Source organism: Struthio camelus, chromosome 6 (assembly GCF_040807025.1).
Source record: "Struthio camelus isolate bStrCam1 chromosome 6, bStrCam1.hap1, whole genome shotgun sequence".
NCBI lineage: Eukaryota > Metazoa > Chordata > Aves > Struthioniformes > Struthionidae > Struthio > Struthio camelus.
The window spans coordinates 1,397,192-1,410,320 of NC_090947.1; the positions used below are offsets into that span (position 1 = coordinate 1,397,192).

The window sequence follows — 13,129 nt, forward strand, 5'->3', positions numbered from 1 at the left end:
GGCTCACCACTGCACTGGCATCACCTCGCGCTTGGCCTCCAGGCTGGGGAGCAGCTGTGGTGACATGCTCTCCTCCCAGCCAGTAAAACCACAAGCAGGGTAAGGACACGCTGCATGCACTCTGCCCCATCCTGAGGATGATGCAGAAGGCAGAAAGCCACCGGAGCTCCACAAAGGAGCTGTGCTGCCTGGCCAAGCTCTCCCTACAACACCTGAGAGCACAGCCCTTGGAAGGGCTCAGAGACGGGCCAGTGGGACATGCATAGATGTTAGCATGAGATGCCTCCCATGCATCTTTGCCTCCTCTCAGCCTACAGAGATGGAATTGCTCACCCGGGGGGCCCGGAGCACCAACATCTCCTTTTTCTCCCTTTTGTCCTGGAAACTGGTGGAAACCTGTAAGAAACACAAGTGGTGATGCTGTCTTAGAGCTGCAGCATCCCAGCCAAAGGGGAATGGCTCTTTTTAACAGAGGTAGCGAGAGCCAGGGTTGGGTTGGGGTTCACTCCTTCCCCTGTTTCAGGCAAAGCGCATGGTTTTGAACAGTACAAGAAGCCTGGTCCCCTGTTACACGATTTCCCCTGGTGCACGATTTCCCTGAGAAGTATTGGGAATCGCCTCCCAAAAAAGCATTTCTGTTGGCTGGGAACACTAGTGAGAATGACAGTGGGGCCAGCAAGATGAGCCCAGACAGAACCTGAGGACCGCTGGTGAGAGGGGGATACAGGAGCCAGCCCACACATGGGACACAGAAAAACCTCCTTAGGGTGGCTGTTATCAAGGTATTTGGGCTTTTGACACAGCACACAGCACTGAAATGATGGTGCTTTCCACTGCACAGGGGTGGTTCTGCCAATGGGAACCAACCCCCTTGATTCAGTCCTGACCAGAAAGGTCGGGATGCGTTTGCAAAAGGCATTGCATCATCCCAGTTTCCACTGGGCTTGCATGTCTGGAGACTCCTACAGGTGCAGGGACACTCTATCCGGGGCTGCTTCCAATTCCCACCCTTGCTGGGGGTCCCCAAACTGCTCCATGGGGCTGGGACACAGACCCCTCCCCCTCCCCTTACCAGGGAAGGCCGGCAGTGCAGGATGGCTGGCGTCACCAAAGGCCTGCAAATAGGCAAGGAAGGCAGTTTTAAAGATGACTTGTCTCTGCATGGGTCTGCTTGAGACAGAGCTCGTTCAGACTGGAGCTTGCACCTTTCCCTGCCAACATGAGATGTGGCAGCCCCTGCCGAGCTGTCCATGCTCTGCCTAAGGGGCACAAGCGATTTGCCAGTAGGACCCCTCTAGTCTGCTGCCATCTGCTCTTATGGTTCAAATCCTCCAGGACACTCAAAGAAAGGGCTTTTGGGAAGATGATACATCATACACCAACCTCTGTGCTCCTCCCCGCAGCGCCCCCAAGTGCTGTTCCATCACGCTCGCATCTCTCCCACTACCTGGGCAGCATGGGGAATGGCCAGGGGAGCCCGTCCGCACGATGCCGACAACAGCCCCACATCCCGGTCCTGATAAAGACACCACCAGTGGCATCCTCCACCCTCTCTATCTGCCCTTGGCATCCCTGACGCCTTGGCACAGAGCCCACGGGCACCATGTGGTATCCTTGGCAGGGACAGTGTGATCGGGATGAGCCGGTCTCCAGCCTTCCACCCTGAGAAGAGGCGATCGTGGTGCTACTTACGTCGTTGTTGTCGTAGACTGCACTGCCAGGTGGCCCGGGGGGCCCTGGAGGGCCCGGGGGACCTGGGGGACCCTGCAGAAGAAGAACACTACTTGAGTTCTGGCAAACAGGACAGCATAATAGCTCCCAGGAGGGAGGCCGAGGCCATGCTCTGCCCCAGAGGGATTAGCTGGCAGTCACTGGGGTGTCCTGGCCATAGTGGCTGTTCTCTGGGGTTTTAGAAATGACTAGTCCCCCCTGCCACCTGCCCCCCGTCCCCCTCCTCACCAGGAAGGCAATGCAACAGGGGCAAGATTGAGAGGCGTCTCCTTCTGCACTCCCAGGGAGACGGAGCTTTCTGCTGCTGACGGGCACATTTTTGCCCTTCACTGAAGGGAATCAGGCCCCAAGCGGGCACCTCGGCCCCCTTTCCTCCTCTCGTGTCCTCGCCTCTGGGGCCAGCAGCTCTCCGGCTGCGGCACACACTCACCCGCAAGCCTGGCATGCCACTGATGTCCGCGGGGTCGCCCTTCTCACCCTTTAGCCCGTTCATGCCTGGACGCCCCTGCGGACAAGAGCACAAAGAAGCCTCACCCCCATCTGCATGCCAGCCCCAGTGCTGGAAGAAGGGTGATGCCATGGCACGGACACGAAGCAAAAGCAGCTGAAATGCCTGGCCGGGCTGAGCCTCTCTGCTCGTCCCTGGGAAGATCAGCACCCTAGCAGCACCCCAACTCTTGGGATGTGGGGCATGAGGAATGTTTCTCTCCTGGTATCTGGGTAGCTCCAGGCTTGCACAGCTCTGGCATCACCTCCGAGACCCCCGCCTCAGAGCCCTGGCCCGAAATGCCTCTGGCACAGTTTTGATGCAAAAGGGAGAAGGTTTGGGGGTTAGGCGGGTGAGAGACGGGCAAATGGGAGGTCAGCTCTGGCTGGGACAAAGGAGAAGACTGTGGGTTCAAGGCAGATGTGCCCGACACGGATGGACAACAAACCAGGAGCGATTCTTACAGGTCTGCCCGGAAAGCCGATTTCTCCCTTCGGTCCAGAGCGTCCGTGGGGGCCCTAGAAAGGGAAGAAGATGGGGACACAAGAAGCATCCATCCCTCCCTGGTTTCTCCGTAACTCTGTGGGAAAAGCCTTTTCCCTCTAGGGGAACTACAAGGACAATGGAGTCCCTTACTTACAGATGGGCCCATGGGTCCCCGTGGCCCTGGCTCCCCCTGCAGACAGAGAACAGGAAAATATCATTATCGTCTGGAAAGCGAGGCAGCCCTCTTTACAACTGGTAACAACCGGGAGCCCGGTGTTCCTGGCACACAGAAATGCTGCCACGCAAAGTACCGGGCTCAGTGCTCCCCATATGCCTTTGCCGGTGGGGCTTTTGGGCTGGGAAGCCTTGGGCACGGCACACCCAGGGATGTGCCAACCCTTCCCACAAGTGCACCCACCTTTTCTCCTTTCACATTAGCAGCTACAATGGTCCCGTCTGGGCTAATGATGACACCAGGCTCTCCCTTCTCACCCTGACAGAAAGCAGGAAGCAAAAGAGGAATTGCATGGGCAATGCTCTCTCCCTTGGTATGGCAGGGTTGGCATTGTTGCCTGGATCCAGGAGCCAGAAAGGACAGGGGAATGGCACCACAGCCATGCCACAGAGCCAAAGTGGCCAGGAGCAGTTACCTTCAGCCCTGGTGAGCCCGGGAAGCCAGGCGATCCCTGGTCTCCTTTCGGTCCTACAGGGCCCTACATGGAGAATTAGAGCGTCTCGCACCAGCCCTGCAAACCTTTGCCCCACCAGCAAAAGCAGACACCGACCCCACGCGGTGGTTGCCTCTCCCCCCTCCACCTCCGCTGCCAGCTCTGCAGCTCCCCAGAGCCAGATGCATCCTTCCCACCAGCGCCAGAGGCCAGGGCTCAGCCACATGGGTCCCAGAGAGGTCTCACCCAGCAGCCTGAGTCACGCACCAAAAGGCGCCAGTGCCGTACAAAGGTAAAGATTGGCTCCCCCTTGGAAGAGCATGCAGGAAAACAGAGGGCACCAGATGGGCACAACAAAGCTAAAAGGTTTCAGTAGCCCGTCTGTAGCAGGATTTTAACTGATGTCAAGCTACAAAGTGTGGGATGGTAAACAGACACTTTAAATAAAAAAATGCCTGGACCTCTCTTCCCAGCAAGGAAGGCTAGACAGGCTTATGCCAGCAGGCTGCCAACCATCAGTGCCTCATAACATCTTCAAGCTCACATGAATTTTAGCATTAAGCTTCTTTACATGCAGTTAATTTATTTCTGGCAAGCTTTCATCTGCTCTGTTCTCCAACGGATGATTTGGTTGGATGCTTTTCAAATCAGTCCTTCAGATAATTTTGTTTTCTCCCGTTCGTAGAACTCTCCTAGCTCATGGATGGTACCCAAAGCTCCCCCGTGCTACACACCTCACAGCATGGCACCTGGTTCCCACCCAGGCCACCCTTACAGCCCCCGCAAAGCCCAAGCCGCTGACTTACTGGGAAGCCAGCATGGCCCGGTCTGCCCTGCGGGAAGGAGCAAAGAAACTCATAAGAATGAACCACATCTTTTCAAGAATTGGGATGCACTCCAGGCACTGCCAAAGGTGCACATGGGCAGGGGGAAGGTACCTACCTCCGGGCCTGGCAAAGCTGCCAAAGACTTCTGGAAAAACAAACGAAATGGGGCTTTAAACCCAATCTTTGCTCTGTTCCCCAACCTGGAGCACAGGCAGAGCTACTGGAGGGATCCCTCTCAGGGTTTTGCTGATTTCCACTCATAATGAATACTGGCTTGCCCCCTGCTGACACAATTTTAGCTCCCATCACACAGGAACTATCGAGTCTCACCCAACATGAGCTGGCTGTGATCAAAATTGTATTTGGGGGACCCAGCCCTCCCCAGCTCTGGAGCTAGCAAACCATTTCTTAGCCAGGCCAAAGGGGCTCAGGCAGGAAGTGAGCAGGAAGCTGTCACTTACGTCTTCATTCGACATGTAGATGACCTGTCCTGGTGGGCCAGGTAAACCAGGGGGGCCGGGCAACCCAACACCATCTTGGCCTCGTTCGCCCTGGAAGATGCAAGTGTTCAGCCTCCCGTGTTGCCCACCGACAGTGAGCCCAGGGCCAGCTTCATCCACATCCCACACCCACCAGAAAGGGAGCATCCCCTGCACAGACCAAGCCAGCACTTACCTTCTCACCGGGGCTGCCTCTGTCACCTTTGGGTCCCTGGAAGAAGAAGCACACATGAGGGAGCTTCCATAAGGATTTGGAGCAAGCATCGCTAAACATAACAACGTCAAGCCAAAGGCTGGCGGAAATGGAGACGGCTTCTGCCTAAAGCTTAGTAAAAGCCTTTCAAGGCCACCCTCTCCCTGCCACGTTCAGGCTGCAGGAGGATGAACCAGTGCGAACCAAAGGACGATCTCCAGGCACCTAACGGGATGCATTTGGATTGCCTTGGAGGGACCGGGCAGAGTTTTCAGCAGTGCCCTGCCTGCTGAAGGCACAAGGAACTGGCTGTGAGCAAGGCAACACACTGATGGGGTCAGGGCCACAGGCAGCACGGACCTCTCTAGCGCACAGCGATCCAAGCCCCAGAGCAGGGGAACAGCTGAACGTGCAGGGGCATTTCAGCTGCTGAGAGCGGAGCTGATGTAAATGACCCTGCAAATGTGCAGAGAGGCCCTGCCTGGGAGCAAAGAGCACGGCATTCAGGAGGGAAGGATGCTGAGAACACGTGTTGGGCTGAGGAGGATGCTCTTACCTGTGGTCCAGGGAAGCCCTCCAGTCCAGGGCGGCCGTCCACACCAGGCATGCCAGGGTCCCCCTGTAAAAGGCAGAGGGGCAGAGTAAGTGCAGCCCAGGGCATCCTCCCAGAAGCCCAGGCTGTAGGAGACGGTGGATCCTGCTCAGACCCTGGCAAATACCAGAGGGTTGCACACAGCCTCCCAGGCTCTCCCAGCAGTGCTGAGGGAACCAAGCCTACCTTCAGTCCTGGCAAGCCAGGCTGCCCAGGGCTGCCAGCATCTCCCTGCAAGGGAAAGCACTGTTAAGAGAGCAGGGGCATGGACAGCCACAGCAGCCTGGCATATAGCCCAACTGGTGCTGCTCTCCCAGGCTCTCTGTGGGCCCACCCGGCCCTCACAGTCAAGGGAAGACATATCTCAGGAGCACAGCTGGAGAGGAAACAGCCCTGAGAGCACAAAAAACAGCTTTTGAGGCTGGCTCTGCAATGGTACAGTGCCAGGAAGGCATTTGAATGGCTCCTCACCTTGATTCCTGGCAGTCCCGGCAGCCCCTATGAACGAGAAGGACAACAGGGCCGTGAGCGCAGAGTAACTGCCTGAGGTGCCAGGAGCTGAGCACATCCCTCACCCAGACCCCGACCCCACCTGGCTCTTTAGAGCTCCTTACTCCTGCCAGCACCGCGAAGCACCCAGGGATGCCACCAGCACCAAGGGGAGGCTCTCCATCCCCACCCACCCTCCTGCCCTATGGTGATGTGGTGACATTCTCCTCCAGTCCCCCCACCTCGGCTTGGTTAAGTCAGAGCAGAGGAGTTACAGCCCAGACACCAGTCACCAGGGACTGGAAGAGGCAGAGAAAGGCCCTTCACGTGGCTGTGCTGGCCAAGACAGGGGCACAGCACTCAGTTGCTGCTGCTTGTGGTCCCTCCCAGGCAGGATGCCAGCTGCGATACCCATGGGTTTTGGACCCCCAAACCTCTGCAGCAGCTCTTCTAGGGCAGAGGGGAGGGAAAGGGCGAGAGAGGAGCTACCTGTGGTCCTTCGGGCCCGCGTGGTCCAGGGGAGCTGGCGGTGAACGGCAGCCCTGAGCCCTCCATGTCGCCCTAGGGCAGGAGAACAGGCTTAGCCACGTCTGCACCCACTCTTCCCACCCCACGCCGTGGCCTTCCGCTCTCCACTTGCTGCAGGTGAGAGGCCACTCTTGGCACTTACAAATCCAGCTTCATACCCCGGCCCCGGTGGTCCAGGTGGGCCTGGGGGACCTGGCTGCCCTCGGGGTCCGATGGGTCCAGGAAGGCCAGCTAACCCCATTTCTCCCGGGGTTCCTGCTGGCCCTGTTTCTCCTTTGCTGCCCTGCAAGGAGGAAAGAAGAAAAGGAAACGCATGGGACAAGGTGCTACAACCCACACTCGTAGCCTGCAGAGCCATCCCCGCACCAGGTGCATGCCTAGCCAGAGGGAAGGGATGCAGAGCAAAGATCCTTCTCAGGGCCAATCAAACGCCCAAGCTATGTCTGGGCCACACAGAAAAGCCAAGGGGCCGGCGGACCCAAACTGCTCCTCAAAGCAGGGTCTAGATGCTCCTCTAGATGGCAATTCTCCAGGGCAAAAGGGCTCTGTGGGAAGGGGTAGGGCACAGCTCCAGCTTGCCATGTGCTGGCACTTCAGGCAGTGCCCTGATACCCGGGGCACTGCCCCTGTCCTGCACACCCTGGCTGTTCTCATACAGTCCCTGGATCCCTGTCTATTTGTTCCTTTGCAATGTGCAAGGTGGCCACCAGAGGCTAGCCTAAAAACAAAAGTGCATTTTTTTGCAGTTCCCATGTAAATCTCGCAGAGTAAGTAGACAGTGGGTTCTGTCCACAGAAAAGGCAAGGAGGCAGCAAGAGCCAAGGTTGCACGTGCTGCCAGCAGTAATTGCCCTGTCCCCGGAAGGGAGGCAGCAGGATGCAGAGCCACCTTCAGCGCTGTCTCGCCTCCTCCCTGAGAGGTACGGGCTCATGGGTGAGCGGCACATCACCATTCGGCTCCGTGTGGGTGGCAAGGACACGCTGGTAACGGTTAAGCACACGGCAGGCATGTGCTGTTAAGCCAAGCCAGCAATCAGCATTACAAGGTCAGCACATCAAGCACTTCACCTTGATGCAGGGAGCTGGAGACAGAGCTCTGCAAACCCAAAGGCAGAGACGTGTGACTGCCCAGCACCAAGGGGAGGACTCACATGCACCCCTTCATTTCAATGCTGGTTTCTAAACCATTTTGAATCAGTGCAATCGCTCCTCACGTCCATCTCCACCCGACTGAGCCACTTGCTGGGGGATGGCAACACCAGCAAGCTCAGCCATTAAGAAACATTAATTAGCAAGGCTCTCAGCACTGAATAGCTGCGCTGTGTTTGGGCAATGACATGGGAGCTATAAGGGTGCAGACATGCTAGCTGTGCAAGTCCTTTGGGTGGCAAAAAGGACATTGTCACCTTGAGAGAGGGGAGGACAAGCATGCACATCTCAGCCATGGCACCTGCACAGGGGCAGCAAGCCTTTACCTCGACCCTTGCCTCTCCCAGAGGCAGGGATGTGGAGCGGAAAGAAAGAAGCTCTAACAGGTAGGAAGGGAGAGGAGGCAGTTTGCTCTGGTTAGACAGGAGAAGAGGGAGTGGAGACAGAGAGAAGAGTGATGCGCAGAAGATGGACCATTTCCAAGGAGGCTACAGGCACCCCCCAGGTCACTCACGGGCCGCCCCCACGTTTTAACACAGAACAACATCACCGTGACCATCCCCGTTACAACCCTCCCTCTGCGGGCAACTCACTCTGCCCTGCATGCCCTCCTCCCAGCCTGAAGAGCTCCTCAGCTCCTGCATGTCCCAGGCGCAACCAGGCACCTCTTCCTCACTGAATTTGGCATCCCTTTAAACCAAAAGGGATGAGCAAAAATGGCCAGCCCTAGCTAAGAATGGTCCGGGGCTGTTTTAAGGAGGTGAAGTACTTGCTTTACGCGCAAGGGTTTTCAGTTATCAGCCACCAGCCCTGGACTCCTATTGCTAGCACAACCCAAGCAGGTACTTGAAAGCATGCCCTGCTCCGCTAGGTCCCTTTTCTCTCCTTCTGTGCCCCAAAAGTGCCGCACAGAGTGCTCTTTTGGGATTATAACACAATGCTCGGCTTTCCCAGCTGCTTTCTGATACGGTAGTGCCCTGAGCAAAACAAAATGAATGCTGCAGGAGGAGCACAGCGAGCAGGTGGAACAGAGGAGCCCTGGCAGCTCTGCCCGAGCATCGCTCTGTGATGCTGCCCTGGGGAGGCAGCGAGGCCAGAACGACGGGTGCTGAGCCTGGCGATCACATCTGAGAGCAACCATTTCTGAGAGATTTCTTCCCCTCCAGTAAAGCAGGGAGATAACCAGCTGCCTGATGGTGTGGAGGCAGCAAGTGAACAGATGCCCCACAAGCATCCCTCGGTCACAGATCAATGCACTGCGACCTCCTGTCCCCTGAGTTACTGACCCTGCTGCCCCACGTGCTGCCAGCCACGCATCGAGAGGGTTCAAAGTGTCACGGCCCTGCAGCTGCTTTCCAGGCAGCAGAGGTGCCTGGCAGGGCTGGGAGGTGCGAGCAAAAGCAGAGCCTTTTTGGGGGGTGAGGGGAAGTGGCGGCACTGCCCTGCTCCAAGAGAAACCTAAATGCAAGCAGACCCATCTCTGTTCTGATGCTTCCAGAGTGGCATCTCTGCCTCTGCGGAAAAACTGCTGTATTGCAAACAGGAATCCCCACACAAGAGACCAACTCTGGGTACTGTACCTTGGGTCCAGGTGCTCCAGGGAGGCCGAGGTCCCCCACATCACCCTGGGCAGGAGGAGAAGGGAAAAGAGGGTATGAAGAGGCTGCCCTGCCCTAGGAACAGCTTCACGCTCCCCAACCCAGGGTTCAACCAGGGCTGGATGGAGGTAGGGCCTGCCAGCTCAGCCCGCTGCCCGGAGACGTGCCGGGGAGACAGAGCGGTAAGCGGATCAGGCCCCTTGGGGTGCCAGCTGCTCCATGAGGCAAGTGGAGACATGGTCCCGGCAGCTACGGGATGGGGGACACTCACCCGCTCTCCTTTGGGCCCTGGCTGCCCAACCATGCCGTCTTTCCCCGGAGGACCCGGAGGACCCTGGAAGAGGGGCCAGCTTCAGCGTGGCGAAATGCTGTGGTGTCGGCTCTTCTCAACCCCACGCTCCCAATGCGCATGGAGCCCATTGCTCTCGCTCTGGGAGACCGTTACAGCCCCACTGCCGCAGGGTGGCCCTGGGGATGGCTCCCCTTGGCTGCCCTGCGCACCTACCGCTGGCCCGGGGGGCCCAGGGCTCCCGTCTCTGCCGGGCAGCCCCGGCGGTCCTGGCAGGTCTGTGCGGTTCATCCCAAATTGCCCTGGCTCCCCTGGCAAGCCGGGCACGCCAGGAGGCCCTGGGGGCCCAGGCGGGCCTCGCGGGCCCTGCAACACAAGAAGGGGTTGACGGCTGAGCGCCTGCCTTACTCCTTGTTGGGAGGATGGGGTCCCGCGCCCAGGAACAGCCCTGTGACGACCGCCGGCCCCACGAGCCACGGCGCCGCCAGGAGCTCGGGCACTCACCCGCAGGCTTTCCAGATCACCGCCAAACCCAGAGCCCTCCATGTCGATGAAAGTCTGGAAAAGAAGCACAAGGGGGAACGCTGGGGCCGGGAGCGGCCGGGGTGGGGACCCTGCATGGGGACGCTGCCCCACACCGCTGCCCGTGGGGGCTACGGGCTTTCCTGGGGCTGCTCAGGGCAGCAGCGGGCTCCTCCACGCCTCCCCTCGCCCATGCCACACTCCCCAAACAGCTGTCTTCCCCCCGCCCTGCCGGGGGGCGAATTTCAGGGGGCTCCGCTAGCCCGGGTGCCCCGGGGCTGTCTCCACACCGAGCAGCCACCTACCAGCTTGTCACGCTTGAAGGAGGGTCCCGGTGGTCCAGGGGGGCCCGGCGGTCCGGGGGGGCCCCTTGGGCCCGCTCCTGGATCACCCTGGCACAGAGGAGAGAGGGCAGAGTCGGCAACGGCGCCCGCGCCCGCGCGCCCCCCTCCTTGCCCACGCTGGCGCGGGCGCTCACCTTCTCCCCCTTGAGGCCCGGCTGCCCCGGCGTCCCGGGGAACCCCTGGGGCCCCGCGTCACCCTGCAAAGGGAAGCAAAAGGGACGTGGGCATCAGCGGGCGGCGAGGCGAAGGCAAGGGCCGAGCCTGCGCCGGGCCCGGCCTCCCCCAGTTCCACCCTGCTCCCGCCTGCCCCGCGCGCTTACGGGCTTGCCGTCTTCACCGGGATCGCCCTAGGGACAGCAGAGAGGAGGAAAAATTAGGGGAGGCAGCAGGGGAGCAGCCCCTCACACCCCGCCGCCCGGGAGCCGGGGGGCTGCCTTCCGGCACGGCAGCTTTACTCACGGGCTCGCCGTCTCTGCCGGGGGCACCGTCTTTCCCGGGTGGCCCCGGCGGGCCGGCAGGCCCTGGCGGCCCGGTGACCTGCTCCAGAACAGAGCCCCCGGGGCGCTGCGAGAGGGGGCCGGGGTCGCCTGGTTCGCCCTTTTGGCCCTTGGAGCCTGGGTAGCCAAATCCGGCACTGCCCTGGAGACAGAAGGGGAAGGTGTCCGCCCGCGCCCGGCTGCGGGCTGGCGCTGCTTCACCCCACTGCGCAGGTCGAGCACGGACGCCAGCCCCACTGCTCCCAGCTGGCGCTGAACCAGCCCCCCCGCCCCGGCCAGCGCTCACCTTGATGCCCGCTTCACCCTTTTCTCCCTGCGGAACAGAAACGAAGACGGACGGACGTCAGACACAGGCACACCTCGCTGGGAACCTTCAGCCTGGGGGCTGCCCGGAGAGGCAGCCGCTCCGGGCACAGCTAACCACCCAGGAGCCCCTCGCCCCTCTCGCACCAACCTTTTCACCTTTGACGCCGCCTGTCCCCAAGACACCGCCAGTCCCCGAGTCCCCTTTCAGGCCACGTTCACCCTTCTCCCCTTTTTCACCTTTGGGGCCAGTGCCTGCAGGAATGCAGAAAGGGACGCCGTCACATTCAGGGACTGCGCCGGGTGGCCCCGGAGTGGGGGGCACCCGTCCTTTCATCATCACCATCACTGCCAGGGTCTTCCCAGGACTGACCGGCACAGCAGGGAAAAGCTACCCGAACAGGGCCCGCATTACCTCCTGCAGACGCCAGCAGCGACTCCTCTGCTCCGATCCGCTCTGCCTGCGGCGGGGAGCCCACGCCGATCCTCGGCACGCTGCCCGCAGCCACGGGGGGAGAAGTGACAGGGATGGCATCCACCAGCCCCGGGATGCCCTGCACCAGCGAGAGTGGGGAAGCGGGAGAGCGCGTGAGAGTAGAGCTGCCAGCCCGAAAGCCGCAGGACGGACCCCGGCCCTTGGCAGGAGAGGTACAGAGCACAGGCACACTGCCGATTCTGGGACTGACGGGCTTGGAGGGGCCTTGGACGAGGACAGATCTCCAAGATAACTTTCCTAACCTGGCATAAAATGGGCCAGTAAAAAAAAGCACCTGCAGCCTCATCCCAAGAGTTAACTGTTCCAGCTGTTCGACACTGCACTTTGCTCTGTGCTCGAATTTGCCCACCTTCACCTTCCGGACTGCAGCCCGGCGTGTGCTCAGCTGAAGTGTCTGCTGGCAAGATATGGCCAACACTTCCTCTCCCTGGACTTCTCAGCGCCCTTCTCAAAATGCAGGCATGAGGGTCTGACAGGGAGCCCCTAAGGACCGCAGCCCTGGGGCTATGGAGGGAATGTGCTCTCATCTTCCCCAAAATCTTTGTCTCTAGACAGTCCCTAGACCCACGTCAGTGAAAGTCACAGCTAAAGACCACAGGAACTGCCTAGCTGGGGCATGGGCATGCTGCAAAGGATGAGTGCTGCTCCAAACTGCACACAGAGCTCAGGCACCTCGAGGTGCCAATCTGCCCTGATGTACCTGCGGGTCAGCTCTGAGCTAGCTACATCCCTACATGAACGGCAACAACTGCGCTGCCGTCCGGCCATGACAACAGGAGCAAGCAACGAATGCAGTCAGCCCCAGGACTGCAACACTGGCGAGGTTCAGCCCAGCCTTGCGAAAACGCCCCTAGGCAAAGACTGCCAAGTTGGGAGGGCTGTGCGTAAACAGCAGACAGTTTCCTGAAAGCCATGGCACAGCAGGGTCAACCAGCCCACACCGTGAGCTGCTCTCTCCATGGGGAACACGGCGTCCCTTACAAATCCCCCTGTGACCCCAAGCCACAGTTCCAAACCATGACGACCCGGCTTGATGGCCCGGCTTGCTCTCATGTCCTCAAATGCCATTGCCTCGGCGGCCAGACACTGTTTAGATTGAGATCTGCACTCCTTATGTTCACACGGCACGTTTCCAGGCTCTAATGCACAGCTGGGAAAAGGAAGGCTTAGCAATTCTCTCCGTACACCTAGGAGTGGGATGAAATCCAGGTTTGGCAACTGAAATGGGAACATGCCCACAGGCTACTGGATAATCTGGCGATGAACCACCTCCCTGCAAGGGTCTAACTGAGCCGTCCGCTTACAACATCACTGGCAAAGGATAGCTTTACCTAGAGGAAGCCTGTGGGGAGACTCACTGCCTGCCGTGAGCAGGCAGGCCCGAAGGGGTGTCTCTGGTAGCTCCACATCTGGAGGGGTCGAGGACTCCAG

The 13,129-nt window shown here is 59.5% G+C and overlaps 1 protein-coding gene across 5 annotated transcripts in view; it reads right to left on the minus strand.

The window, feature by feature from the left end:
- The window catches only part of COL18A1 (collagen type XVIII alpha 1 chain), a 70,463-nt gene that overhangs the window by 4,820 nt on the left and 52,514 nt on the right, over nucleotides 1-13,129 (minus strand). For 4 of the 5 annotated variants that reach the window (XM_068947706.1, XM_068947704.1, XM_068947703.1 and 1 more), the window contains 28 exons: nucleotides 11,618-11,756; nucleotides 11,354-11,457; nucleotides 11,186-11,212; nucleotides 10,862-11,041; nucleotides 10,723-10,749; nucleotides 10,537-10,599; nucleotides 10,364-10,450; nucleotides 10,041-10,094; nucleotides 9,753-9,902; nucleotides 9,519-9,581; nucleotides 9,230-9,274; nucleotides 6,644-6,784; nucleotides 6,463-6,534; nucleotides 5,956-5,982; nucleotides 5,671-5,715; nucleotides 5,449-5,511; nucleotides 4,875-4,910; nucleotides 4,661-4,750; nucleotides 4,315-4,344; nucleotides 4,179-4,205; nucleotides 3,355-3,417; nucleotides 3,123-3,197; nucleotides 2,859-2,894; nucleotides 2,683-2,736; nucleotides 2,162-2,236; nucleotides 1,693-1,764; nucleotides 1,073-1,115; nucleotides 334-396 (listed from right to left, as the gene is read on the minus strand). In XM_068947706.1, the coding sequence (XP_068803807.1) occupies nucleotides 334-396; nucleotides 1,073-1,115; nucleotides 1,693-1,764; nucleotides 2,162-2,236; nucleotides 2,683-2,736; nucleotides 2,859-2,894; nucleotides 3,123-3,197; nucleotides 3,355-3,417; nucleotides 4,179-4,205; nucleotides 4,315-4,344; nucleotides 4,661-4,750; nucleotides 4,875-4,910; nucleotides 5,449-5,511; nucleotides 5,671-5,715; nucleotides 5,956-5,982; nucleotides 6,463-6,534; nucleotides 6,644-6,784; nucleotides 9,230-9,274; nucleotides 9,519-9,581; nucleotides 9,753-9,902; nucleotides 10,041-10,094; nucleotides 10,364-10,450; nucleotides 10,537-10,599; nucleotides 10,723-10,749; nucleotides 10,862-11,041; nucleotides 11,186-11,212; nucleotides 11,354-11,457; nucleotides 11,618-11,756 (1,951 nt within the window). The remainder of the gene's footprint in view (nucleotides 1-333; nucleotides 397-1,072; nucleotides 1,116-1,692; nucleotides 1,765-2,161; nucleotides 2,237-2,682; nucleotides 2,737-2,858; nucleotides 2,895-3,122; nucleotides 3,198-3,354; nucleotides 3,418-4,178; nucleotides 4,206-4,314; nucleotides 4,345-4,660; nucleotides 4,751-4,874; nucleotides 4,911-5,448; nucleotides 5,512-5,670; nucleotides 5,716-5,955; nucleotides 5,983-6,462; nucleotides 6,535-6,643; nucleotides 6,785-9,229; nucleotides 9,275-9,518; nucleotides 9,582-9,752; nucleotides 9,903-10,040; nucleotides 10,095-10,363; nucleotides 10,451-10,536; nucleotides 10,600-10,722; nucleotides 10,750-10,861; nucleotides 11,042-11,185; nucleotides 11,213-11,353; nucleotides 11,458-11,617; nucleotides 11,757-13,129) is intronic. The other variant, XM_068947702.1, reaches the window with a different exon arrangement.